The 24,723-nt window shown below is 31.0% G+C and overlaps 5 protein-coding genes and 6 non-coding genes across 14 annotated transcripts; 9 read left to right on the top strand and 2 right to left on the bottom strand.

Moving 5' to 3' along the window:
• The first annotated feature begins 188 nt into the window (after positions 1 to 188).
• LOC138932925 (5S ribosomal RNA) lies at positions 189 to 308 on the top strand. Its single transcript, XR_011446880.1, has one exon. It is a non-coding gene; the product is annotated as a 5S ribosomal RNA (ribosomal RNA).
• A 158-nt stretch (positions 309 to 466) lies between these two features.
• Positions 467 to 586, top strand: LOC138932923 (5S ribosomal RNA). The gene has a single exon (XR_011446878.1). It is a non-coding gene; the product is annotated as a 5S ribosomal RNA (ribosomal RNA).
• A 153-nt stretch (positions 587 to 739) lies between these two features.
• Positions 740 to 859, top strand: LOC138932926 (5S ribosomal RNA). Its single transcript, XR_011446881.1, has one exon. It is a non-coding gene; the product is annotated as a 5S ribosomal RNA (ribosomal RNA).
• Positions 860 to 1,814: 955 nt separating this feature from the next.
• LOC138932922 (5S ribosomal RNA) lies at positions 1,815 to 1,934 on the top strand. Its single transcript, XR_011446877.1, has one exon. It is a non-coding gene; the product is annotated as a 5S ribosomal RNA (ribosomal RNA).
• A 158-nt stretch (positions 1,935 to 2,092) lies between these two features.
• LOC138932928 (5S ribosomal RNA) lies at positions 2,093 to 2,212 on the top strand. Its single transcript, XR_011446883.1, has one exon. It is a non-coding gene; the product is annotated as a 5S ribosomal RNA (ribosomal RNA).
• Positions 2,213 to 2,365: 153 nt separating this feature from the next.
• On the top strand, positions 2,366 to 2,485 carry LOC138932927 (5S ribosomal RNA). Its single transcript, XR_011446882.1, has one exon. It is a non-coding gene; the product is annotated as a 5S ribosomal RNA (ribosomal RNA).
• A 921-nt stretch (positions 2,486 to 3,406) lies between these two features.
• Positions 3,407 to 7,017, bottom strand: Smsr (Sphingomyelin synthase related). Of its 3 annotated transcripts, none has more exons than XM_070294489.1 (6): positions 6,928 to 7,017; positions 6,327 to 6,655; positions 5,918 to 6,246; positions 5,692 to 5,835; positions 5,414 to 5,568; positions 3,407 to 5,285 (listed from the first exon to the last, which is right to left on the bottom strand). In XM_070294489.1, the coding sequence occupies exons 2-6, from the start codon at positions 6,633 to 6,635 to the stop codon at positions 4,885 to 4,887; spliced, it is 1,338 nt and encodes a 445-aa protein (XP_070150590.1). In that variant the 5' UTR covers positions 6,636 to 6,655; positions 6,928 to 7,017; the 3' UTR covers positions 3,407 to 4,884. The 3 variants fall into 3 exon arrangements, with proteins under 3 accessions (XP_070150590.1, XP_070150591.1, XP_070150592.1); XM_070294490.1 differs by having other exon boundaries at positions 6,898 to 6,987; XM_070294491.1 differs by lacking the exon at positions 6,928 to 7,017 and adding an exon at positions 6,731 to 6,891.
• Positions 7,018 to 10,245: 3,228 nt separating this feature from the next.
• Positions 10,246 to 16,886, top strand: Sec63 (translocation protein Sec63). 2 transcript variants are annotated; one of them, XR_011446764.1, is made up of 15 exons: positions 10,246 to 10,753; positions 11,612 to 11,714; positions 11,832 to 11,946; positions 12,024 to 12,129; positions 12,451 to 12,674; positions 12,757 to 12,918; positions 13,068 to 13,296; positions 13,387 to 13,532; positions 13,637 to 13,784; positions 13,941 to 14,427; positions 14,575 to 14,866; positions 14,959 to 15,248; positions 15,610 to 15,724; positions 15,823 to 15,889; positions 16,268 to 16,886. XR_011446764.1 is itself a non-coding variant. In XM_070294095.1 (12 exons), exons 1-12 carry the CDS (start codon positions 10,630 to 10,632, stop codon positions 15,097 to 15,099), a joined length of 2,277 nt encoding a protein of 758 aa, XP_070150196.1. In that variant the 5' UTR covers positions 10,246 to 10,629; the 3' UTR covers positions 15,100 to 15,318. The 2 variants fall into 2 exon arrangements, 1 of the variants encoding a protein (XP_070150196.1); XM_070294095.1 differs by lacking the exons at positions 15,610 to 15,724; positions 15,823 to 15,889; positions 16,268 to 16,886 and having other exon boundaries at positions 14,959 to 15,318.
• Ikkbeta (I-kappaB kinase beta) lies at positions 14,581 to 19,799 on the bottom strand. The gene is made up of 12 exons (XM_070294096.1): positions 19,479 to 19,799; positions 19,167 to 19,366; positions 18,920 to 19,078; positions 18,608 to 18,825; positions 18,417 to 18,521; positions 18,099 to 18,237; positions 17,835 to 18,023; positions 17,545 to 17,756; positions 17,150 to 17,437; positions 16,933 to 17,082; positions 16,592 to 16,816; positions 14,581 to 16,522 (listed from the first exon to the last, which is right to left on the bottom strand). Exons 1-12 carry the CDS (start codon positions 19,588 to 19,590, stop codon positions 16,459 to 16,461), a joined length of 2,061 nt encoding a protein of 686 aa, XP_070150197.1. The 5' UTR covers positions 19,591 to 19,799; the 3' UTR covers positions 14,581 to 16,458.
• Positions 19,800 to 20,686: 887 nt separating this feature from the next.
• On the top strand, positions 20,687 to 22,201 carry LOC138932277 (uncharacterized). The gene is made up of 4 exons (XM_070293947.1): positions 20,687 to 20,746; positions 21,482 to 21,670; positions 21,831 to 21,989; positions 22,079 to 22,201. Exons 1-4 carry the CDS (start codon positions 20,687 to 20,689, stop codon positions 22,187 to 22,189), a joined length of 519 nt encoding a protein of 172 aa, XP_070150048.1. The 3' UTR covers positions 22,190 to 22,201.
• A 38-nt stretch (positions 22,202 to 22,239) lies between these two features.
• Positions 22,240 to 23,951, top strand: LOC138932275 (polycomb protein eed-A). The gene has a single exon (XM_070293946.1). It carries the CDS (start codon positions 22,332 to 22,334, stop codon positions 23,607 to 23,609), a length of 1,278 nt encoding a protein of 425 aa, XP_070150047.1. The 5' UTR covers positions 22,240 to 22,331; the 3' UTR covers positions 23,610 to 23,951.
• Positions 23,952 to 24,723: the final 772 nt, after the last annotated feature.

Here is a 24,723-nt window from a genome sequence, read left to right as displayed (position 1 = left end):
GGGTGACCGCTTGGGAACACCATGTACCGTTGGCACTCTTCTTTTTGCTAATTTAAATCTTACCAACATCAATATTGTTTTTTATACACATGCTTAAATTATTATGATGATGAAATCTATTTTTTATTTATAGTTGTCTCGAAACATTTAAATTAATTATATCTGCATCAATTGGAAATCTTACTATCGCCAACAGTCATACCACGTTGTAAAGCACCAGTTCTCATCCGATCACTGAAGTTAAGCAACGTTGGGCATGGTCAGTACTTAGATGGGTGACCGCTTGGGAACACCATGTACCGTTGGCATTCTTCTTTTTACTAATTTAAATCTTACCAACATCAATATTGTTTTTTATACACATGCTTAAATTATTATGATGATGAAATCTATTTTTTATTTATAGTTGTCTCGAAACATTTATATTAATTACAATATATCTGCACCAATTGGAAATCTTACTATCGCCAACAGTCATACCACGTTGTAAAACACCAGTTCTCGTCCGACCACTGAAGTTAAGCAACGTTGGGCATGGTCAGTACTTAGATGGGTGACCGCTTGGGAACATCATGTACCGTTGGCACTCTTCTTTTTGCTAATTTAAATCGTACCAACATCAATATTGTATTTTAAACACATGCTTAAATTTTTGTCATGATAAAATCTATTTTTTATATATAGTTGTCTCGAAACTTTTAAATTAACTATATCTGCATCAATTGGAAATCTTACTATCGCCAACAGTCATACCACGTTGTAAAGCACCAGTTCTCGTCCGATCACTGAAGTTAAGCAACGTTGGGCATGGTCAGTACTTAGATGGGTGACCGCTTGGGAACACCATGTACCGTTGGCACTCTTCTTTTTGCTAATTTAAATCTTACCAACATCAATATTGTATTTTAAACACATGCTTAAATTTTTGTCATGATAAAATCTATTTTTTATATATAGTTGTCTCGAAACTTTTAAATTAACTATATCTGCATCAATTGGAAATCTTACTATCGCCAACAGTCATACCACGTTGTAAAGCACCATACATTAAGGAATATATTTATAATATAGCGGAAAGATTTTATAATACACAGTTAGAACATAATAATCTAACAAAAGATATAACGCAATTAAGAGTTAGCAATATGCCAAAACACTTTAAATATGAAGTTCCTTATCAAAAACTAAATATCTTTTATAAGGCATTATAGATATTAAGAGATATTTCTGTTATTTTATCCTATTGTTATGTTTAATTAATTAATTAATTAATTAATTAATTAATTAAGTAATCTTAATTATTCCTTTCATTTCCTTGATATGTAGGTTTTTTGTTATTTTATATTTTTCCTACGATATGTAACACAGAGTAAGATAGTATGCAAGGACAAGACAAAATAATACCGGAAATGTTAAAAATTTATAGTTACTATAAGTTATATGTACTTGATGAGATAGGTTAAGCCTGAATTAGGCAGGAACTATAGAGTTAAGTAAATATGTGATAATTCCTAATCGCATTGTAAAGTATGAAATAAATATATATATAGTTAAAAAAAAAAAAAAAAAAAAGTTCTCGTCCGATCACTGAAGTTAAGCAACGTTGGGCATGGTCAGTACTTAGATGGGTGACCGCTTGGGAACACCATGTACCGTTGGCACTTTTCTTTTTGCTAATTTAAATCTTACCAACATCAATATTGTATTTTAAACACATGCTTAAATTTTTGTGATGATAAAATCTATTTTTTATATATAGTTGTCTCGAAACATTTAAATTAATTATATCTGCATCAATTGGAAATCTTACTATCGCCAACAGTCATACCACGTTGTAAAGCACCAGTTCTCATCCGATCACTGAAGTTAAGCAACGTTGGGCATGGTCAGTACTTAGATGGGTGACCGCTTGGGAACACCATGTACCGTTGGCATTCTTCTTTTTACTAATTTAAATCTTACCAACATCAATATTGTTTTTTATACACATGCTTAAATTATTATGATGATGAAATCTATTTTTTATTTATAGTTGTCTCGAAACATTTATATTAATTACAATATATCTGCACCAATTGGAAATCTTACTATCGCCAACAGTCATACCACGTTGTAAAACACCAGTTCTCGTCCGACCACTGAAGTTAAGCAACGTTGGGCATGGTCAGTACTTAGATGGGTGACCGCTTGGGAACATCATGTACCGTTGGCACTCTTCTTTTTGCTAATTTAAATCTTACCAACATCAATATTGTATTTTAAACACATGCTTAAATTTTTGTCATGATAAAATCTATTTTTTATATATAGTTGTCTCGAAACTTTTAAATTAACTATATCTGCATCAATTGGAAATCTTACTATCGCCAACAGTCATACCACGTTGTAAAGCACCAGTTCTCGTCCGATCACTGAAGTTAAGCAACGTTGGGCATGGTCAGTACTTAGATGGGTGACCGCTTGGGAACACCATGTACCGTTGGCGCTCTTCTTTTTGCTAATTTAAATCTTACCAACATCAATATTGTATTTTAAACACATGCTTAAATTATTATGATAATAAAATCCATTTTTTATATATAGTTATCTCGAGTTTGCAATTGTAAGCATTTAAGCAGCAAATGGAACGAGTGAAAATAGCGCTTATAAGCGTGAGCGCTCATAGCGCGTGAGCGTTCATATGGAACGCACCCTATATAAATATGGACTGTTAGCGGCTTGCATAAATGGGTGCGTTCAAAGACACAACTGTTGAGTAGTACTCGAACGTGATTGGTTCTTACTTCTAGGACTAACAAATCAACGTCGAGTGTTGACAAGACGATGCTCAACAGTTGTGTTTTCTGAACGCACCCAATTATAGCAAGACTGCGAGCCAACATGTTCCAACATCTCAAAAAAAACCGCGCGTAATTCAAATAGTCATTAATATGTCCATAAACGTGTTGTATCATATGTTTATGTTTGTCTTCATATTTTTATATAGGTTATAAATATGAACATATTCATAAAATTAGCGTTAAATTCAAATAAGCAAAAATAAAAAAATAAAAAATCTTTGAAGCAAATATGTGTATGTAAAGAAACAAAATGATTTGACTGATATGAACTTGATATATATATATTTTTATTTTTGTATTTATATATTTTATTGATCTTTAAAATTAATAGTTTTTGTGAATGTTTTTCTTTCAAACGATGTATGTAAATCTAAATTAAATGTTTTACTATAATAATAAAGTTTAATTTTTAGAAATATTTTAATGATTAATTTAATTAAAAAATAAATATGATTCGCCATAATTTCGCATGTTTTCGTATGTTCTTCAAATTGAAGAAAAATACTATATCAAGATTTCTCATTATTTTGTACAATTAAATGAGTCAAAATATGTTGTTTATGTAAAGTATTGTTTATTCTATCGATATTGAAAATTTTCTCTGCTGTACATATAATTTTATATGCTTGGCTAGGAAATTGTAACTGCGAATTGTAACAGCGTTATATCATACGACCACAACCGACTGACAGCTAGCCTATGGCACAAACTGTACATTATTTAGTTCTTGGGTACTGGTGTCCTTGTAGATCTTGAAACAGGCGTGAAGTTAGCTATTAGCGGTCCATACTTATTTAGTCAAAGGATGCAAGTTTTGCGTTTTGTACCGGCTGCCAGTGTATATAGAGGGAATACGTATATGTACACGGTTCACGGTTGTGTACGTATCCCCTCACACCCGCTGGTGGCGGGCGCAAAACGCAAAAATTACATCACTGCGCTATAGGCGCCAAGCGTAATGCGCGTGGTGGGTGGTGGATCGACCCGCGAGGCAGTTAGTAATGATATCGTTACAACATAAGTAAAAAATAGATATGGATGAAATATTAAAAAGCTAATATATTTTGTAATAGTTTCTATATACAATTACATAGAAACTATTTGTATAATTAAAGTACTGTACAGATATATTTTTACATTAGAAGAGTTATGTTATTATATTTTCAGCCTCTGCTTAGTAATACCACCACATCTATCTTCTAATGTGTCTTAAGTTATCAATTTTATCAGGTATCAGGAATGCATAATATAACATACACTTTCTCATATAAATGTTGTACAATAGAAAAAAAATTATTTTTAAAGGTATATCTAATGTAGGAGTTTTAAACTACTGTTATTATTAACTTGGTCTTGCTATGAAAATTCATTAAACATTCTTGATAAAATGTGGGGTCTTTGTAAGTTTATCACAATGTGCAATCTTTCCTTGATACAACTTTCTTTCTGTATTATAAAAAAAGGAAACAAAAGTACTCACATATGAGCAATGTTATATGGACAATGGTATATATATACAATTATAAAAAAATAAGAAAGTCTTATAGAGATACAACATGCTTGGAAAACACATGTTGAACCTTAGCATAATATTTTATACACTATGATCTGTCTTTGGAGGCTCTCTTCTTAATAAATAAATTACTATATGCATAACTTCTATGATAATAGAAGTTTTAACCACATTATATATAATTAACTATATTAAATATTATTTTAATCTCTTTCGGTATCGTAATGTATATAACCATATCGCAAAAATAAATATTTAGAATCAATATTACATCTCGCTCAATATTACTTTAGCGTATAACCGAATTTGTCAAATAAATAGTCAATATTATTAAAAGATAAATATATAGCATAGAATTACTTTTTTTGAATTCATATATCTATTTTTCATATATCTATCATGTTTTTTTTTATATATATAATCACAATCGAGCAAGAGAAATTAGTGAAGGGTCTTCCGCATTGCATATTTATCTCAAAAATACAATACATATAGAAATAACAAAAGAGAGAAAAAAGAACTGATTCGACATTAGCGTTCTTTCTTTGTGCTGCTTAAGTTGCCGTTTATGTTGCATTGCGTTTTTCGGAGATAAATCCAAGACTGTATGCATCGCCAAATGTTCCTTCCTGTGCCCACCAAATTGTAAATTATCAAGGACGGTGATTCGTATTCATTAGGAACAATACCATCAACGGACGCTTCAAAAAAACTAAATAACGGAAACCAGATTCTGGTTCTATTCGAGTCACGCTGCATCAATGCTTGATTATTCGCCAGAGTATGATAATAAAGGAACAATCGGGAAGTTATATAAAATGCTACGAAAACGTCAATAGAGTAATGTTCATGGGCCGCCAAGATAAAGAAAATACCAAACATATTGAGCATCCATGTGAAAATATGCAGAAAATACAAGTGTCTCGGGGTATCTGTAATGAAGAAAATAAAACTTGTCAGAATATATAAATAATTATAAATTAGAGCTTTTTTAATGAAAAAGTAGAATGATAAAGAGACATAAATAGAAAAAAGTAGAATGATAAATATTATTACTTACATTCTGTGATGAAAAAATTAAGCATAGTTAATGCTACTGTATGTCCACTAAACATATAATCTCCACAAGTTCTGACACCTTGAATAGACATACCAGCACCTCGCCAAATAACATAAGCCATTGCTATTTTATTATACAACTCGACATATGCAGCACTAAAGAAAATAAGACATAAATATATATTATTTGTATTTAGAGAAAGAATGTGTGTGTGTGTGTGTGTGTATGTTATATATTATAATATGTTTTATATCTCTTTCTCTCCTTTTTGCTCTCACCTTGACCAATCTTCATCTGGAACTTTGCGTGGTTGGCATTGTAGATGCGCACCCGGCACCGATAACGAAGTAATGAGCATTGTTACGCATCTCAGCAGGAAGACTGTGCCCGACAGTGCAAAAAACCGCCGTAGTAAAATGAATCTATTGCTCATTTAATAAATTATTCACACATTAATATATTACATTTTTGTATATTTTTAAATAGATTTATAATTTTCTTTACCTATACTTGTGAAATATAAGCACAACGAGCCATATTGCAAAAAGCAGTGTTCCAGTAACTTCACACATATCAAATGCCCAGGGGATATGAGGTACATTGTCTAAAAATATGTCTGGCAATGGAGGATATTTTTTCATATCAGGCACTCTGTCGTGGACAATAACCATTACAAAGGCAGTAATCCATGTTACGATAAACAAATATCCCAAACTAATAAATGTTTTCCAAATTTCAGGTGGTAAATGAGAAGCATGTCCGTCCTCCGATACAGAAGCTGAATAAAACTCATGCTCTATGGACACTTCATTATTTGTACCAGTACTGGGCATCTAAAGTAAGATTATTTCAAATATATTGTTTCATCTATCCTTCCGTCGAGAAGAATCAATTCAAAGAGATTTCTATTTACCTCATGTTTATTGTGTTGAGTATAAAAATTTGGCGAAGGAGACAGATCCATATATCCCAAATCAAATAGAACAGCAACATTATCCCTCTGTAATTGCTTTATAGAGAGATATAATTTTTTTATAGCACCCATCTTCTTTATGTTCATAATATTTGATCTTAAGTCTTCCTCTTTTAAAGTCAATAGCACTTTTCCATCAATTTCATGAGAGTAAAATAAATTTGCATATTCTTCATAACCATTTTTCACGAGCCATATCTGTACATCGATGCATTTCCATTCGATGACGTTTCTCCCTGTCATGTCCATGTTATTGAAACGTATTTATCCTGCGTAAAGAAACAGTTTTACATACACATTTACATTATCGTAAACTGGCTACCTTATTATGATAAATAGGCGACCTTGTGATATGGGGCAATCGCTTTGCCAATTACATAGTACAGTACATTTTGTTAGAACTTTATCGAAATTTGTAGTAAATATAATGAGAGGAATGTCACATGGTCAAACGCTGTCAAAAACCGATGCCGATTCGATTTAGGAAGCTATGAGGCAGTATATACTTAACCCCTCGTACTGCGAAGATTAAATAGCCCACCTGAAAAAAAACTGTGCGCCGGAATCGTCGGTGATATCTTATCAGAACATTTTCGTGCGTTTAACGTGCATGCCACCATGCCACCACGATTATTATTCTTATCAAGGTAAATCATACGTTGGCAGTATTTATGTTAACACGCACAAAGGAGCCATCGATCGCGATGTAGCGCGAATCGAGATTTACTAATTACCGGCACTGTACTCCGCGGCCTCATTTAAGAGATTGGCGCGATGCAACAATGCGATATATTAATATTTACGTCACGTCGTTATTATACGCGAGAAATATTATTGGAGCGCGACATTGAACGCTCGATAAGGAAGGCTTGGTTGTGTTGTTGTTGCCGCTGCTGTGTACTATACAGCTGCACGAGATCAATGTGATAACAAAATGGTCCGAGAATGACGCGATTCCAAATAATGAAATGATTCATCATGATGATTCTTCGAACGGAGATATAAAAGGCAATTATTCGCGAAAGATTATTTTTTTCTCCTCGATCTCTTTCGCGGGTAATTTTCTTCGCCGAACAATATGTTGCAGGGTTATATACAGGGTGTTTCAGGAGGAATGCTCTCGGGACGTATTTTATTTTAATCAAAAAAGTTTATATAAATATATGTGTCCTATTCTGCCCATACAGCACAGAACATTGCAGCAACATTGCAATATTGTTACAATGTTGCAGGATTATATACAGGGTGTTTCAAGAGGAATGTTCTCGGGACGTATTTTATTTTAATCAAAAAAGTTTATATAAATATATGTGTCCTATTCTGCCCATACAGCATAGAACATTGCAGCAACATTGCAATATTGTCGCAATATTGTTGCAATGTTGCAGAGTTATATACAGGGTGTTTCAGGAGGAATGCTCTCGGGACGTATTTTATTTTAATCAAAAAAGTTTATATAAATATATGTGTCCTATTCTGCCCATACAGCACAGAACATTGCAGCAACATTGCAATATTGTTACAATGTTGCAGGATTATATATAGGGCGTTTCAAGAGGAATGCTCTCGGGACGTATTTTATTTTAATCAAAAAAGTTTATATAAATATATGTGTCCTATTCTGCCCATACAGCACAAAACATTGCAATATTGTCGCAATATTGTTACAATGTTGCAGGGTTATATACAGGGTGTTTCAGGAGGAATGTTCTCTGGACGTATTTTATTTTAATCAAAAAAGTTTATATAAATATATGTGTCCTATTCTGCCCATACAGCACAGAACATTGCAGCAACATTGCAATATTGCTACAATGTTACAATATTGCCGCAATATTGCTACAATGTTGCAATGTTGCTGCAATGTTCTGTGCTATATGGGGATGGTTATAAAGATACAGTGTGTTTAATTTTAAAAAACTAATACATTTATTAACTTATTAGTAGAATCAAATTATATGAAACAATTACTTAAATTATCTCATCACCGATTCCAATATATTTTGCAGCTCGCATATATGAAAGGTTTTGCGTGTTATTTAAAAAAAAAGAAAATGTTTTTATACACATCTATATATAAAAACTTTTTTGATTAAAATGATGTGTATATTATGTCCTAGAATATTTTGACCATTCCTTCTGGAATATTCTGTATATCTAACTCTGAAATTTACGATAATTTACTTATAAATTACTTATATTTTGAAACATTGAAAGTTCGAACAAAGAAAAAGAGAGATTGTTGAAAAATATGTGACAAGTACAGGTATATATAGATAAGAAAAATACGACTTTTACACACACGCACACGCACGCACGCGCGCACGCACACAACACAATACTATCTTTAAGTTATTTTTTTATGTATGCTAATCTCATTTTTTACGTATCCAATAAGCAGACAATATTTTTTAAATATATTATTAAATGTTATTAATACATTTTATAACATATTAATAATGTTTTAAATGTTATTTTTAATATTTATTGTTCATATTTTTAAAATCAATTGTACATTGTACAATTGATTTGTAACAATAATATTTATTTTATTATTTATTTTACAAGAAATATATTCGTTATTTTTTCCAAATGTTAATATATAAACATTTTTGTAATGATTAAAAGAGATCTTAACCCATTATATTTTAATGTTTTTAAAAATATTGTTGAAAAATATTTTTAAAAATATTGTCATTGGATAATATTAGTTATAAAAGTCATGAAAATCTAAGTTTAAGAATGCATTGTTTTTTTTTTAACTGAGTTGTATAGATATCAAACTATGCGTGTAATTTTTGTGTAACAAAATGTATATTATATATATATTTTGTGCTAAATTTTTATGAAACAATCGTATGTATATTTATGTAATATATGTATCGAGATATTTTTGATCTATCTTTTCCTGTCCTAGATTGGACAAATTTTACGCTACACGTTACGTGAATCTCGTTATTTCCTATGTTTGACTTGTTTTGCGTGCACGACACGCTTATTCCTGATGTTAAAAAACCGTATATTAAAGAAACCGTTATTTAAAATGGCAACACTTCATTCTATTGCTTGCGCTGTTATTTTTTCGTTTTTTTCTCCCGCGCTTTGCTTCTTTCCCTCCAAATATAAAATGCATTTCTTTTATCATTTATTATTTGTTATTTTAAATAAAAAAGAACACAAAAGAAAATTTTAATACATATCCAAGACAGCACACAATAATATTTATAAAATATGTACAAAATATTTATATAATTATTTGAATATTTTATAAATATTTTTGTGATCTTAGATTTAACAGATCATAAAGATTTATTATAAATATATCATAAAGATATTTATAAAAATATTAAGAAATATTTACAAAATATTACTATAAATTTATTTTTTATATTTACCATAAATATATTATTATACAGGGTGTTCTAGACCACCCGTACACCCCTTTTCTTTCAGAAACTAAGCATTTTAGAGAAAAATGTTTTCAACAAAAATTGTATGGTTTTAAGGGGAACATAAGATGGTGTCATTGGTTTGACCTTGGATGGCATCGTTAAGGTCAAGTCAAAGACACTTTTAATTTCTTAAATGGAACCCCCTATTTTTCATTACATATTTCTTGTAGCTTATCTCGAGACCTTTGCAAAACACTATGATAAAGTATTTTTTCATTAAGTTCTTTTTGAGTTATTTTTATATCTTAGTCTGACATATTTTGATATAAAAAATAAAATATTTCGTAAAATATTCAGTTTTCAATAATCTTACCGTAATACTTTTATGTACAGAATAATGAGACAAATCAAAATGTACTTATATCGAAACAAATAAATTTAATCCTACATCTTATCATTCGCCACAAAAGGGCCATTTCCCTATAGGCTCTAAATGCTCTTTTTTTTCGTTGTATCTGCAACCATATCCGGGCGATGGTCCCTTGCACATGTAAGCCTATTTAACAGCCGTGACTCCGACGACGGGGTCGACGTCATCAACCGATTACCAACTTCAACGTCAGTCCGTCAGTCGTCAAAGTCGATAGTATGTGTGTGTGTGTGTGTGTGTATATGTGTGCCGAGGGTACTCGAGAGGTGCTGAGTTGGCAGTCTTGACAAGGCAATTCCCCCGCTAACTGTTGATTTGCATGTCGTCCGTGTACATTTGCAGCGCGAGCCCGGATAATGTTACGAATGAATGTACTTAAATGGTCTATCACTTAAAATAACGCCGGAGTACTTAATGAACGATGAGCGGACAGAAGTTTCAGTATGACGAGAGCGGAGGGACATTCTTTTATTTTCTGCTCTCGTTTTTGGCGTTACTGCTGGTACCCGGGACCTACTATCTCTGGCCACGTTGCCCGAAGCAAGGTTAGAGATCACGTATGAGATCCTAATTTTCAGATGAAGTTAATTTACGATCAACACGATGCCATTCCACATGCTCGTCGCACGGGGCGTCATTTTCTTCGTTCGTTTCTACATTCCTTCACCTCATCTCACTCCATCAGGGCAATGTTACATTCGCCTAATCTAAGAAAAGGAAAATATTTGATTCGATTACTCGTCGAGTTTTATACGTATAATATTAATATCTATATTAATTGATTAATCTAGTAACATTACAAGTAATTATATAGTTTAGAGATTTATATTTATAAGACACTATCCTGTATTACATAAAATTTATATGAAAATCGTAGTCACAGATTTTGACAATTTATTTGTTTGTACAGTTTTAATTTGTCTTTTAAGGATGCAAAAGTTTAAAAGTGATTGGAGAGACTTATTTGTTTTCGCTTAAATATTTTAAAGATGTATTAATTTCAAGATTAAAATTTATTTCTTATTAATAAGTTCTACGATAGTAATTTTTCACAATATTGATAATTAAAATTGAGAACAAAATTTAAATACTTGAATAAATATGTAATAGATTATTGGTATGTAAACATATATAGAAAAATGTATTATGTATTTAATTTTGTATATTCTTTAATATTTTATTGTAATGTTACTATGTGAACTTACATATTCCTACAGTTAAAAATATCTTCATAATATATTATTCAAATAAATAGATAAAGAATATGCCTTGTTTGTGATTAGCATTGTTTAAATATAACATAAATTGATGAATAATTTTGAATCATAAAAATATCACGAAAGTATGTCAAGATAGGAGTGTTCTTTTATTGTTGTGTTAATAATTTTTCTAATTTTACTCAGATCCTGATCAGATAACCAAAGAATGTCAGTGCGATGGATGCAAAAAGAAAAAAGTTATCCTTCAGGCAAATAAACCTTGGAAGGAAACTAAGGCTTTGTTTACGTAAGTTCTTATATTGTACATGAAAAATAATATGCAGATCTGTGATTTACACAATTATGTATAAAAATTATATGTTTTTCTTATCTTTTTGTGCTAATAAAATTATATTATTATTAGGAAATTTCTAATAATTCTGGGATGGGCCATCTTGATATTCTTGGCATATAAAGTGTCCCAGTTTGATTATGAAATGGCCAACTTTGATCCATATGAAATACTAAATGTACCAGCTGTGAGTATAGAATAAAATTTATATGCATAATGGTGTGTTGCACATAATAAAAATTAATGTTAAGCTTTCAATTATAGGGTTCTTCACAAAGTGAAATTAGGAAAGCTTATCGCAAGCTATCATTAATTCTTCATCCTGATAAAGAAACTGGAAATGAAAAGGCTTTTATGAAGTTAACTAAAGGTAAAAAGCAACGAGATTTGTAGAGAGATTGTATGCACAGAATTGAAAAGATACAACATAATATATATGTTAAACATATTTTATATCACATTTATTGCATACAAATAATACAATAATAATATGTAGAATGATCTATGATACAGATTGTGTTAGAAAAAAATACCTGCACTTGAAATTAATCTTATAACAACTAAAAATTTAACATTGCATTTAATTTTTGAAAATTATTACACTAGTATACACTAATAAGTTGTCACTATTAATATTCTAAATATGGATATAAGTTAACTAAATTGTTCTTTTTTTTGTTAACAAAAATAGCTTACCAAGCTTTAACGGATGATGAAGCACGAAAAAATTGGGAAAAATATGGAAATCCAGATGGTCCAGGGGCAATGAGTTTTGGTATAGCTTTGCCTTCTTGGATTGTCGAAAAAGAGAATTCAGTGTGGGTCTTAGGACTGTACGCATTAGTGTTCATGGTTGCTTTACCAACAGTTGTAGGAATGTGGTGGTACAAGAGCATTCGCTACACTGGTGATCAAGTAATTGGCATTTTTATATGCCAAAGTAAATCTATATAGTGACAAATTGTGTACTAGTTATTATATATATTTATATTTCTAGGTTCTCCTGACAACAACTGAGATGTATTACTTTTTCTTTGTGAAAACTCCATCTATGTCGTTGAAGAGAGTCATCATGATACTTGCTGCTTCCTTTGAATTTTTCAAGAAACGCAATGCAGAAATAATTGAGAGACATACTGACATTGAAGAAGTTCCTTCGGTAAATTTAATTTAATTTTATATCTTCTTTTTTTTTCTCCTTAAGTAAGTATACAATTTATTATATAACAAATATTATGTAACAATTTATTTTATATATATATATATATATACATATATATGTATTTTTTTTCCATATTCATATTTCAGCTTATCAAACAGTTACCCAATTTGGGAGAGAAAAACAAAGAAGTACCACTATGCCACTTGTATTCAATTAAAGCTAGAGCCTTATTGCATGCACATTTATCACGTATACCGCTCAATCCTGAAACACTAGATAAAGACAGACAGTATATTGTAAAAAAATGTCCATATTTGATTCAAGAAATGGTTGCCTGTGTTCATCAGGTTATACTTTTAGCTTATGCTAGGAGAGGTGAGTGGTTATCTTCTTTTGAATAATAACATACATGATTTTACAATATATATGTAGAATAGATAACCAACTAATAAATTTTTATTATAGTACCACGGGTGCCAACCATAACTACTATAGAAAACTGTATGAAATTATGTCCAATGATTGTCCAAGGATTCTGGGAATTTAAAAACCCTCTCCTCCAATTACCACACATAACTGAGGATAATTTAAAATACTTCCATGCAAAAAAGGTATTAGTGAAAAAGAAATTCTATCTATTGATAGTGTTTTTATCATTATCGATGAAAATCACACATTGATAATGTTTAGAAATAAATGTGTGACTTTTTTCTAGCGTCAAATCAAAAGTCTTCAACAATTTGCACAATTGAAAGGAGAAGAACGAAGACTGATACTTAGAAATTTATCAAACAGTCAGTACGAAGATATTATGAAAGTTCTCGGAAATATGCCGTACATAGACTTTAAAGTACGATCTGAAGGTAATTTAATCATTTTTTCTGTTACTTTCTTTTACATTAAATACATTTATATTGATTATAATAATGTGTGTATATAGTATTGTATATTATCTTTTAACTTATTATATACATCGTATACATATTATTATATACACATTATTATTATATACATTTCAGTGATTGATGATGAGAATCCTACAGTCTACACTGCTGGTGCTATTGTAACTGTAACAGTATCATTGACACGGAAAGATATGAAACATCTTTTTGGAGATGACTCCGTCAACGAACAAACGATGATTGACGATAATAAAACTGGTAGTGAAGTAATCGACGAAGCTTCGGAGGAGCAAAACCAATCGACGAAAACTGCAAAGCCGGCGTGGCTTAAACAGAAAAAAGGTCAAAAGAAATCACATAAAAAAGGTACCAACAAGAAACCCGCTCCTACTAAAAATACACAGGCACAGTCTCAGACTGTAGCCAACAATACTCAGCATACTCCTAATGCAAGAAAGAAGGATGATAAGATAGAGAAGGAGTCTTCCAAGGAAAAGCTGTCCGACATTAGTGACAGCGAAGCTGAGAGCGATAGAAGCGACGACGAGGATAGTCATGACAAAAAGGACGCATCTCTTGACGACGACGATACGGAATGGGAAAAGTAAGGAGAAGAAATGTGTTTTTATCTTTTTTATATTACATATCAATTAATACATTATATTACATTTTAATATATTACACTTTATATGTATTTCGTTTATGAAATACATACAAATATTATAAATACATTCTCTTATCTTTTAAACAGATTCCAACAGAGAATTTCCAAGCGGGAAAGAGTACTAGAAGGAAGGAGTAATCTATCGCATGAAGTGCATTGTCCGCTTTTTCCCGATATTAAGCAAGAGTATTGGTGGGTTTATATCTGTGATCGCAAAAGTCAAACGCTGTTGACAACCCCTATACACGTCACGTCCTTAGCACAATTCGAAGAAGTGCAGCTAAGATTCACAGCACCACGCTGGCCAGGCCTGTATACATTTACCGTGTGTTTACGTAGCGATTCGTATCTGGGTTTTGATCAAGCTCAAGATATCAAAGTAAGTGATTTAAATACAACAATACACAGTGCAAAATTTTGTTCTTTTTTTTAAATTGATACAACAATGTATCGATTTGTATTGCCTTATAGTTGGACGTAAAGGAAGCACCAGAAGTACCGACCGAGCATCCGCAATGGGACATCTCGGACGAAGAAACCGCCGAGGATGTCGATGCAGCTGATGAACATTCCGAGTTCACGACCGACGAGGACATTAGTGACAATGAATAATATCTGTTTCTCAGACATGTGATTGGGATAGATATTAAAAGTCCGCATTTTCCTCTTTTTTTACATTCTCGAATTTAATGTACAATGGACTTTTATACAGAATTGCATAATCGTTGATGTATGTGGACAATCTAGGACAAAATAGTCTGGTATGTAAGATTTGTCAGTGTGGAGAAAGTAATAGCCAATAAAGAACATGATATTTATTTTAACATCGTTGTTTCCTCAATTTGTGTGTGAATGCGTACAATTCTTAATTGGTATGTATATAACTTTCCTAATAAAATATATCTTATTGTATACATATGAAACATCTATCTATTAAAATGCATTTTTCGTTAGAATTAATTAAAGACTTTATTCCTTCACAATCCAACAACAACGAACAAGAGTAACAGTGTTTAAAAAATCGGGATTAAGAGAAAGTGTAGTAAAAAGTATTCACATGCGCTATATATACACACACACACATATAAAAAGATCGCTCAACCGTTACATTTCTTATTACAGAAGACACAAACTTAAGCATTTGCTGGTCCATTACAAGAACAGTCTATCAGAATATCGATAACTAGATAGATATATCAACAACGAAAACGAGATGAACATATTTCGTGCAACACAAGTAAGTACATTATATATCTTGGATATATATATATATGACCTATATATATATAGGTCATTCACTTTGAGTTTATTAAATATCACGTGTCTATATTTCAGATATTTAAAGCCTACTTTATCCTTTACTTTTTTCTAAACATCATGATTATTGTTGCACTTGAGGAAGGTAAGTTATTATAAGAGAAGAAAATGATTTGAGATAAAATGCGAGTTTATGAAATTATTTGAGACATACAAACATTATTAACATATATTCACATTCTGCATTAAACTAAATATATACATTTGTATATAAAATTCATCATATGTTATATATATTTTTCACAGCCGCTATTATTTTTTGTTTGATTTTTTGATAGATATTATTCGTAATAAAAATATCTATATTTCTTACATATCTATACAGTATAATGAATATGTTATAGAATGTTTGTAAATAAACTTATATATATGTATATATAAAGCTTTTTTATATGAAAAAAAAAATTTATACTCTTTTTTTTTTAGAAAATAACTGGAAATTCTAAAATAAATATATTTCTAGGTCGGAACGATAGATATCAAATAATAAAATCGGAACAATTGCTAAATAAGCCAGTCTACACGTTCGTTAAAACCGATAAACATGCCAATATCAAGTGGGGCGTACGGCATTATGTTCCACATATATTAAGACGAATGGATTTCCATTAAATACATTAAAATATAATATATGTACGCGTTCTATATTTTTAATCATAGTTCTAAATTAACGATTTTGTCATATTTTTTCTGCATTTCAGCCATCAATTTGTCTATCCTAAAAAATTAGAACCTAAAATAGATTTGTCCTAAAAATTGAACAATATTATTATGCAGAAAACCTTACCTGTAACGTATGACCAAGTTATCATATATTACATTGTCTTCGGATTGGATAACCTTATCTAATTCAGTGGTAGAAATATTCAAGGATTGAGTGTTAGACTGCTGAGGAGACACATCCGATTGTGCGATTAACTGATATTCTTTCCAATATAATTTTGTCATAACGGTAACAGAATCGAATATTTTTTCCAGCTTCAATAATCCATAATTTAATTGATCTATTTGCCTATTGAAAATACATATGCATTTGTTATAAACGTAAAAGCTTAGATTAGAGTAGAGAATACTTTAACCTTTATTTAACCATGTATAAAATCAGTCATAAAATAAAATTTTTAATACCTTATAATGTCGATTATATTTTTATCATGCAGTAGCGCTTCGCGTGTAGTCAAGAATGTAAACACTAATTTTACCATGTGTAGTGGCTTTGCTGTCTTATAAGGACTTTCTTTTGTAAATTCCAAATATATATCACACATCTTATCATATCTATATAAAAAAAAATTTAAGAATATCAAAATATGTGACAAAATATTTTATAATATTCATTACTTACAATTCTGATAAATCCCTCATATAATCGATACTTTGAGCTTTATTTCTCAATTTATCATTATCTTTCTTCAAAGACATAAATTGCATCTTTATTTGATCGGCTGCACTAACCAATTTATCAACTTTATTAAAATAGGTCTGTGTTTTTCTTCTATCAATCGCGTCTTCGCCCATCAAGTTCATATACTTAATACGAATTGTATGCACTTGATTTATAAGAGCCTTTGTATTTTCTAATGTCATTTCCATGTTTGTATTAAACACATCGATTTTTTGATGCAATAAATCTCTGGAATATATATTACATTATATGTAATAATATATTTTTATAATTTATAAATTGTATAAAAATATATATATATGAATGAGACAATTAATATGTTGTAAAGAACTTACATATTTATACTAAGAGCAAAAACGTATAATTGAAATAAGTTCACTTCTTTAGTCGCGAAGTATATTGCATTGCGGTAATAATCTTTCAATACTTCATAATTTAATTCATTTTTTGATTGTATTATCATTTTTTCCACTGCTATAGGAATATTTGGTTTAGGTGCATCTTCTATTAAACAACATCCATTTCTGAAGAGAAAGAAAATGTGATCCTAAAGCAAAATTGTAATAAATTTAAAAATAATGTTTTATCTTGCATATCATCGTATATAAATGACAAATATACATACCTTAGTTTGCGAGATGACTGATGCAGTACTTTCAGTAAGCATAATACCATTGTAATTTGTTAGTGTTTGATGTTTAACTTCAATATTAGTATCTTTTTCTATTAATAACTGAAGATCTCTGATAGCAGTAGCGTTATCAATCTCGTATGTATTAATCTTGTAAAAAGGCACGCAGAAAATGTATACTATCTATATGCAAAAAATACAGATTAAAAGAGAAAAAAAAACAAGAATAAGATGTATTAAGCTTCTACACATACATACCTTGTTTGATAATGCATGTTGCAACATTGTAAATACTATCAAATGCGATGTACCGGATTCGTCGGTTATTCTACCTCTCTTATGCGGATTCCATTGTAAAACTAGTCTGAACCATTGAACCATTTTGTTACGGAAACAACTTGTAGAAAAAAATATAAAAATATTAGATATATATATATATATATAAAATTATATCTCTCAAACAAAAAAGATGCATGACACATTATTTTTACTTTCTATAAAATGAAGTATTTTAACACTACATGTTACACATTCAAAATTGTTAGATTACAAGAAGTGTATACAACATATTCTTACTTTGATAAGTAAGTCGGATTTTGAATATCTTTCCCAAAAACGACTTTTCCTTCCATTTCATAGGCATAAATATCATCATAGCTTTTATTCTGAACGTGTTTCATCCTACAAAGTTACATTAAGTTTATAATTCAACGTATACTGTTTTTTATAAGCTTTATATCCATTACATTATACTTCTAGCTTTTTACCATTCTATGGTATGTTGCATTGTTGGTAAAAATGGCCTTGTTCCAGTTAAAAGTTCATAAAACAATATTCCTAAACTCCAGTAATCAACAGAGGAACTGTATCTCTCTTTCCAGAGAAGTTCCGGAGCAATGTAATTTAGTGTGCCGACTAAAGAGGCAGATGTACTTATTTCTCCAAGTTCTTTAGCATATCCAAGATCTATTAATTTATATGATAGCTGTAATACATATAATTTATATAAAATCATATAACTTGTTAATAATTTTCAATAAAGAAATGAATTATATTCAATTGCAATTATATTATCTTACCATATTATTTTCCTCTTGTAAGACTATGTTCTCTGGTTTTAAGTCTCGATGAGTTATACTATGTAAATGTAAATATTCCACAGCTGATGAAACTTCAGTCATTATCTTGATTGCTTCTATTTCAACAATTCCACAACAATTTTTTGGTTGATTTAAAATCTGTAAGAGGAAGTATATATCGTAATTATTTTATTAGTAATAAAATTTAAAAAAAGGAATGTATAAAGCAAATAACTTAAGATACAACTTTTCTTAAATCTCCTTTTTTGCAATATTCCATACACAGGACTGGCAGGTTTCCTTCCACATTTGGAAGCTTGAATGGGACACATCCTGTTTTCACAATGTTTGGATGCTTCAAACGTCTCATTATATCAACTTCATTAGTCCATCTTTTTTGTTGCACTGGAGTTAATTGTGAGTAATTCCATTTGCATTTTTTTATTGCTAAAAATAATTATTAATTTTATATTAATATCAATTCTTTCCTTAGAGAATCTTTTGCAAAACAATATATGAATAATTTGAAATATGTATTTATAATTATATTATGATTTACCGAGTTTTTCGCCAGTCTGAGCGTGTGCCCAAAGTTCAACAATTCCAAAGCCTCCAGTTCCCAGAATACGCTTTAATTTCCAATTGTCATTTGATGCAATATTAGATGTCATTTCGAGTTTGTGAAAAGTAAATTGCTCTCAATTCGTACATATATCAAATTAAACTATAAATGATCCTTAGAAAATGCGACCTTTTTTTCACGCCGATAATGGCCGCATTATTCGACTGCTCTCTCTTTTTATTTCTCTGAAAAATATTTTATACGAATCGAAAGTAAATATTGTTAAATCTATAGTATATCTCACTCCTCTCACTCCTCTCTCTCTCTCTCTCTCTCTCTCTCTCTCTCTCTCTCTCTCTCTCTCTCTCTCTCCTTTCTTATCACTCTCTCTCCTCTCTCTCTCTCTCTCTTCTCTCTCCTCTCTATCTTTATCCTCTCTCTTTTCTCTGTTTTCCTTCTCCTCTCTCTCTTTGTCCTTTCTCTTTCTCTCTCTTTCTCTCACTCACTCTCTCTCTCTCTCTCTCTCTCTCTCTCTCTCTCTCTCTGTCTCTGTCTCTCTCTCTCTCTGTCTCCTCTTTCTTTCTTTCTCTCTCTTACCAGAAAAACAACACAATTTTAATTCATTACTTAATATTCTCTAAAGGTGCCTTTACATGACAGCGTTAAGCGTTGAGCGTCTGCGCAAAAAATTGCGCAGAATCTAATTTCAGTCTAGAATCTATCTCGTTTAAATTCTGCGCATTTTTTCTGCGCAGACGCTCGACGCTTGACGCTGCCATACAAAGGCATCTTAATATCTAATCTAATACGAAAATCACGTTAATTTGCATATTGTGTTTATGTGTTTTAATATTTTGCATTAGACATTATAATAGGCCAATATTTCACTCGTAGATATATGTAATCGAACGAGTTTGATTAAAATATTTGTCGTAATGTTTTGCTGAATGTGCTGATTGGTGGAAAATTTCAGGGTTCTCGATTATTCTCTATTCGGCAGCCAATCAGTACGTCTGACAAACTCATATGGCAAATAAAATATTAATTTTATTATTATTTATACAAAACATTTGTCCAGTGTCCTGATTGGTTATCGGACAAAGAATTTCTAGAATCTCTATTGAGATTTTATGGTGATGCACTGAAAATTAAAGATCGTTTGCGCTGGAACTTTTTACCAACCGTCTAGCAGTGGCATCTCAACCATGGCTGAAATCTTCAGGAGCGGTAGAGTACGGAGAAGTGAGTGTTTGATTGCTTTCATGGTAAGTTTGCGGCATTAAAGAAGAAGAAATCATAAAATATCGTTATTTATTTGTATTTTTGTGTACTTTATACTTTTCCAGGAAAAAAGTGAAAATTACGCTTTCAGCTGTGTTGCGATGGATTTACATATGTTTCGATCTTTAAAATTTCGTTCATATACACATGTTTTTCAATAATAAAATTATCATTAGACTGTTTTTTTATTAATCATGAATAAGAAGAAAGGAAGACAAATGTTCTTTCTTCTTTTTATGATACAGCATGAAATACTGTTGATGCTGTATTCTAAACTAATTGATTTTTCTAATCCATTTCCTCTAAATTGTAGTCACCATATAAATTTATTTCGATTCTATTGAGAGAATGTATAAATATGTTATAATGACAAAAAATAATGTTTAATCTTTTTATAATTTAAATTACACCATTCAAAAAATTAATTATGTGTTTGATTGTTATTTTATATTTTTGTTATTTCTTAAATAATAAAATTTATATATAAAGAGATGGATAATATATTTAACATGGTTCAGTCAATGATAGTAAAAATTGATAAAAAATAATTTCTTGTAGAAAAATATAAATAAAAAAATATAAAATGGACTTTTTTGGTAGCTTGCATGAGGAATCATTTTTTTGCTAGATGTATTATAACTTGCTAGACATTTTAGCAATATTTAATATATAATTTCTGCTGTATAAATATATTTCTGATATAAAGTATATTTTTACAGATAGTTGGACCGGCTGAATTATGTCACAAAATATCGGAAGGCTTACATCAGAATGCAAGAGAGAGGAGATGGAACATATCTGTGCATTTGTGCGAATCTATTACTGATGTTGTAAAAGCAAAAATAGATATCTCTGTAGATTTTATTATTTTTGCTTCCGACTTAAGGGCTGCGCATGCCTTATCAGAAGTGAGTCTTCTTTTATACATGTGCATGCAAATTTTTAGTGTATTATTTTATTATTGTATATTATTATTTTTTGTTAATTATTAATTACTATTAGTTAATTATTATTAATCACTTTATTAATTATTGTTAATCACTTTATTAATTATTGTTAACTTTTAAGGTAGAAGCTAATATAACCATAATAGATGAACACTACATAATCTCTGGCGCAACTTGTTTAGTAAATTGCAATGGAATGTGTAATGTTATGGGATTGATTCATAAATCAAAAGCGCTTTGTCACAAGTACAATATTCGTTTTCTCTCTGCCAATGTTCTTGTAAGAATCTTTATATATATTATCAAAGTTTTTTTATTACAATTATTTTACTCAAGCATTTATATCTAAAATTCTATCTTTTATTTCAGGACATGCAATCCTGTGTCTATTTAGGAAGCAGGATTTTTAATATAATGGAAGGAATACTGGGATTAAATAGCGGTATACCAGTTATTGGGACAGTGGCACAATATACCTAAAATGCACAACGAGATACTATATGACTCATATTGATGATTTATACCGCATTCTACTTAAAGACTAAATGTAACACTGTCGTATGTTTTTCCTTCAATTGCAATATTATTCAAGTTGCTGAAACTAGAGCTTATATATTGTAAGATGAAAAAGTCAACTGGTAAAGCCTATGCTTCTAGCCAGGAGGACAGTGAGAATGACAGTGATGTAACTGAATGCAGCATCGGGAGTAATTCTACCGCTGGCACTCATCGTAGCGATACACCTACTCGAAGCGCTCGTTACAGACGAAAGGGTCGTCGCAGAAGTAAAACAGCCAAATACAAGCCTTCTACAGACAAGCCATTGTACAAATATTGCTGTAACGTTAAGGAGGATCACGGTCAACCATTATTTGGCGTGCAATTTAATTATCATTTGAAGGAGGGCGAGCCATTGATATTCGCTTCCGTGGGCAGTAATCGCGTGAGCATTTACGAGTGCCCGCAAAGTGGAAATATACGACTGCAACAGTGTTATGCCGATCCCGACACGGAGGAAAATTTTTACACCTGCGCTTGGACGTACGATGATTCTGGGAAGCCTCTGTTATCCGTGGCCGGCTCACGCGGAGTCATACGAATTATTAGTCCCGCAACAATGACCTGCATCAAACACTATATTGGTCATGGACATGCGATAAATGAGCTAAAGATTCATCCGAAGGATCCAAATATATTGCTGTCTGCATCGAAGGATCATGCTTTAAGACTATGGAATATCAAGACAGATGTGTGCATTGCAATTTTTGGTGGCGTGGAGGGACACCGTGACGAAGTACTGAGCGCCGATTTCGATATACGGGGTCAACGAATCATTTCGTGCGGGATGGATCACGCTCTCAAGCTATGGTCTCTAATCAAACCGGATATGCAGGAGGCGATAAAACAGTCCTATCATTGCAACCCCAGCCGTAACGGCAGACCTTTCGATTCGATACTCCAACATTTTCCAGACTTTACCACTCGCGATGTTCATCGAAACTATGTCGATTGCGTGAAATGGTTCGGTGATTTTATTCTCAGCAAATCCTGCGAGAACTGCATTGTGTGTTGGAAACCGGGTAGACTCGAGGATTCGCAATTGCGTAACGGAGAAACGAGCGCGACGGTCATGCATCGTTTCGAGTTTAAGGAATGCGATATTTGGTTTATACGTTTCTCCATGGATTTCTGGCAACGCACAATCGCGTTAGGTAATCAGGTCGGTCGTACTTACGTTTGGGATTTGGACATGGAAGAACCCGGGCAAGCGCGCTGCTGGTCTCTTCAGCATCCTCGTTGCACTGCACCGATCCGCCAAACTAGCTTAAGCCGAGATGGCTCCGTATTATTGTGCGTCTGCGATGACGCGACTATTTGGAGATGGAATCGCGATCATTGATTTTATTCAAATTTGTTTCATTCATTTTATGACAAAGAAGACGTGCCTTTGCATGTATATTTGCAATAATTTGAATCTAAAGACAATTTAACTGATTTATTTATAGGGATTAAAATTTTTTTAACAAACGTATCTATAATACATATATATACATTTGATAAATTGCATCCCTGATAAATATTTGAAAGTTTTAGTATTTATCTGTTTCAATTTGGTGGTCTCCACTTAGCTATTGTAATTTTATAATGAAAAATTGCAGTTATATAAATTATAAAAATAGATTTAGGTTTTTTAGTTGTGTAAATGAATGAGATTATAAGATAGAAAATTGTTTATGTATTTTATAATATTACATTTGATATATTTATACAAAAAGCTATGAACTTCTTCTATAGCTTGCACATATTTTATATGAACTGTTCTAGATTGACATTTATGCTTGTATGTAAACTGCCATTAGTAAACTCTAACTCTTTTGCATCAAACGTGATATAATTTCAACGAACTTTATCATATATAGTGAAAGGAGAGAACCAGCATGAGTAGCAAGTCCAGCTTAGACACTGACAAGATATTTCTTTGATGTAATAGCTTACAATGTAATAATATGTAAAAGGTTTTAATTTCTTTGTGCGCACGTTTAGAAAAGAATCAGTAACATTAATCATTAATCGAGTGATATGAATAGTGATGAAAATTATTACATTACTAATAAAAATCATAAAAATGGTTGAATGTATACAGTTCCATTCTGCAACAATTCATCAAGTAAAGCTTACATTATGCAATTTTTCCCAAAAAATCCTGAACGGGCTTCATTGGACATAAAATGTTGCACGTGACAAAATTGGATGCTAATAAAGAATTTTTTTAATATTTAATATTTAAACAAAAAATTCTTTTTTAATATTATTATTTAGATGTTTAATATGAAAAAAGCTATTTTTTATCTTTAAAACATTTTTTAACTGTATTGTTTAAAAATAATGCAATTATCATAATTTAAACGTCATTCATAAGCGGAAGTTGACGAAAATTTTTTTTCTCATGTAAACTAGCTAAATTGAAGATTAGGTTAGACTTTACCAGTCACTAACAACATTTCAATATTAAT

This window comes from Polyergus mexicanus, unplaced genomic scaffold (assembly GCF_030449975.1).
Source record: "Polyergus mexicanus isolate NDT 795.1 unplaced genomic scaffold, iyPolMexi1.0 SCAF_4, whole genome shotgun sequence".
Taxonomy (NCBI): domain Eukaryota; kingdom Metazoa; phylum Arthropoda; class Insecta; order Hymenoptera; family Formicidae; genus Polyergus; species Polyergus mexicanus.
The sequence above is the reverse complement of the archived record's forward strand: the minus strand, read 5'-3'. Positions and strand labels throughout refer to the sequence as shown.

Coding starts and splice junctions, on each gene's coding strand:
- Smsr (XM_070294489.1), bottom strand. CDS start 6,635: ATGGACATGACAGGGAGAAACGTCATCGAATGGAAATGCATCGATGTA. Junction 6,247..6,326: donor CTCAACACAATAAACATGAG/GTAAATAGAAAT, acceptor ATCTTACTTTAG/ATGCCCAGTACTGGTACAAA. Junction 5,286..5,413: donor TAATTTTTTCATCACAGAAT/GTAAGTAATAAT, acceptor TCTTCATTACAG/ATACCCCGAGACACTTGTAT.
- Sec63 (XM_070294095.1), top strand. CDS start 10,630: ATGAGCGGACAGAAGTTTCAGTATGACGAGAGCGGAGGGACATTCTTT. Junction 12,919..13,067: donor ACATTGAAGAAGTTCCTTCG/GTAAATTTAATT, acceptor TTCATATTTCAG/CTTATCAAACAGTTACCCAA. Junction 14,428..14,574: donor GACGATACGGAATGGGAAAA/GTAAGGAGAAGA, acceptor TCTTTTAAACAG/ATTCCAACAGAGAATTTCCA.
- LOC138932275 (XM_070293946.1), top strand. CDS start 22,332: ATGAAAAAGTCAACTGGTAAAGCCTATGCTTCTAGCCAGGAGGACAGT.
- LOC138932277 (XM_070293947.1), top strand. CDS start 20,687: ATGGCTGAAATCTTCAGGAGCGGTAGAGTACGGAGAAGTGAGTGTTTG. Junction 20,747..21,481: donor AGTGTTTGATTGCTTTCATG/GTAAGTTTGCGG, acceptor ATATTTTTACAG/ATAGTTGGACCGGCTGAATT. Junction 21,990..22,078: donor TTCTCTCTGCCAATGTTCTT/GTAAGAATCTTT, acceptor CTTTTATTTCAG/GACATGCAATCCTGTGTCTA.
- Ikkbeta (XM_070294096.1), bottom strand. CDS start 19,590: ATGACATCTAATATTGCATCAAATGACAATTGGAAATTAAAGCGTATT. Junction 19,079..19,166: donor AAAAAGGAGATTTAAGAAAA/GTTGTATCTTAA, acceptor TTCCTCTTACAG/ATTTTAAATCAACCAAAAAA. Junction 18,238..18,416: donor AATCCGACTTACTTATCAAA/GTAAGAATATGT, acceptor TTTTTCTACAAG/TTGTTTCCGTAACAAAATGG.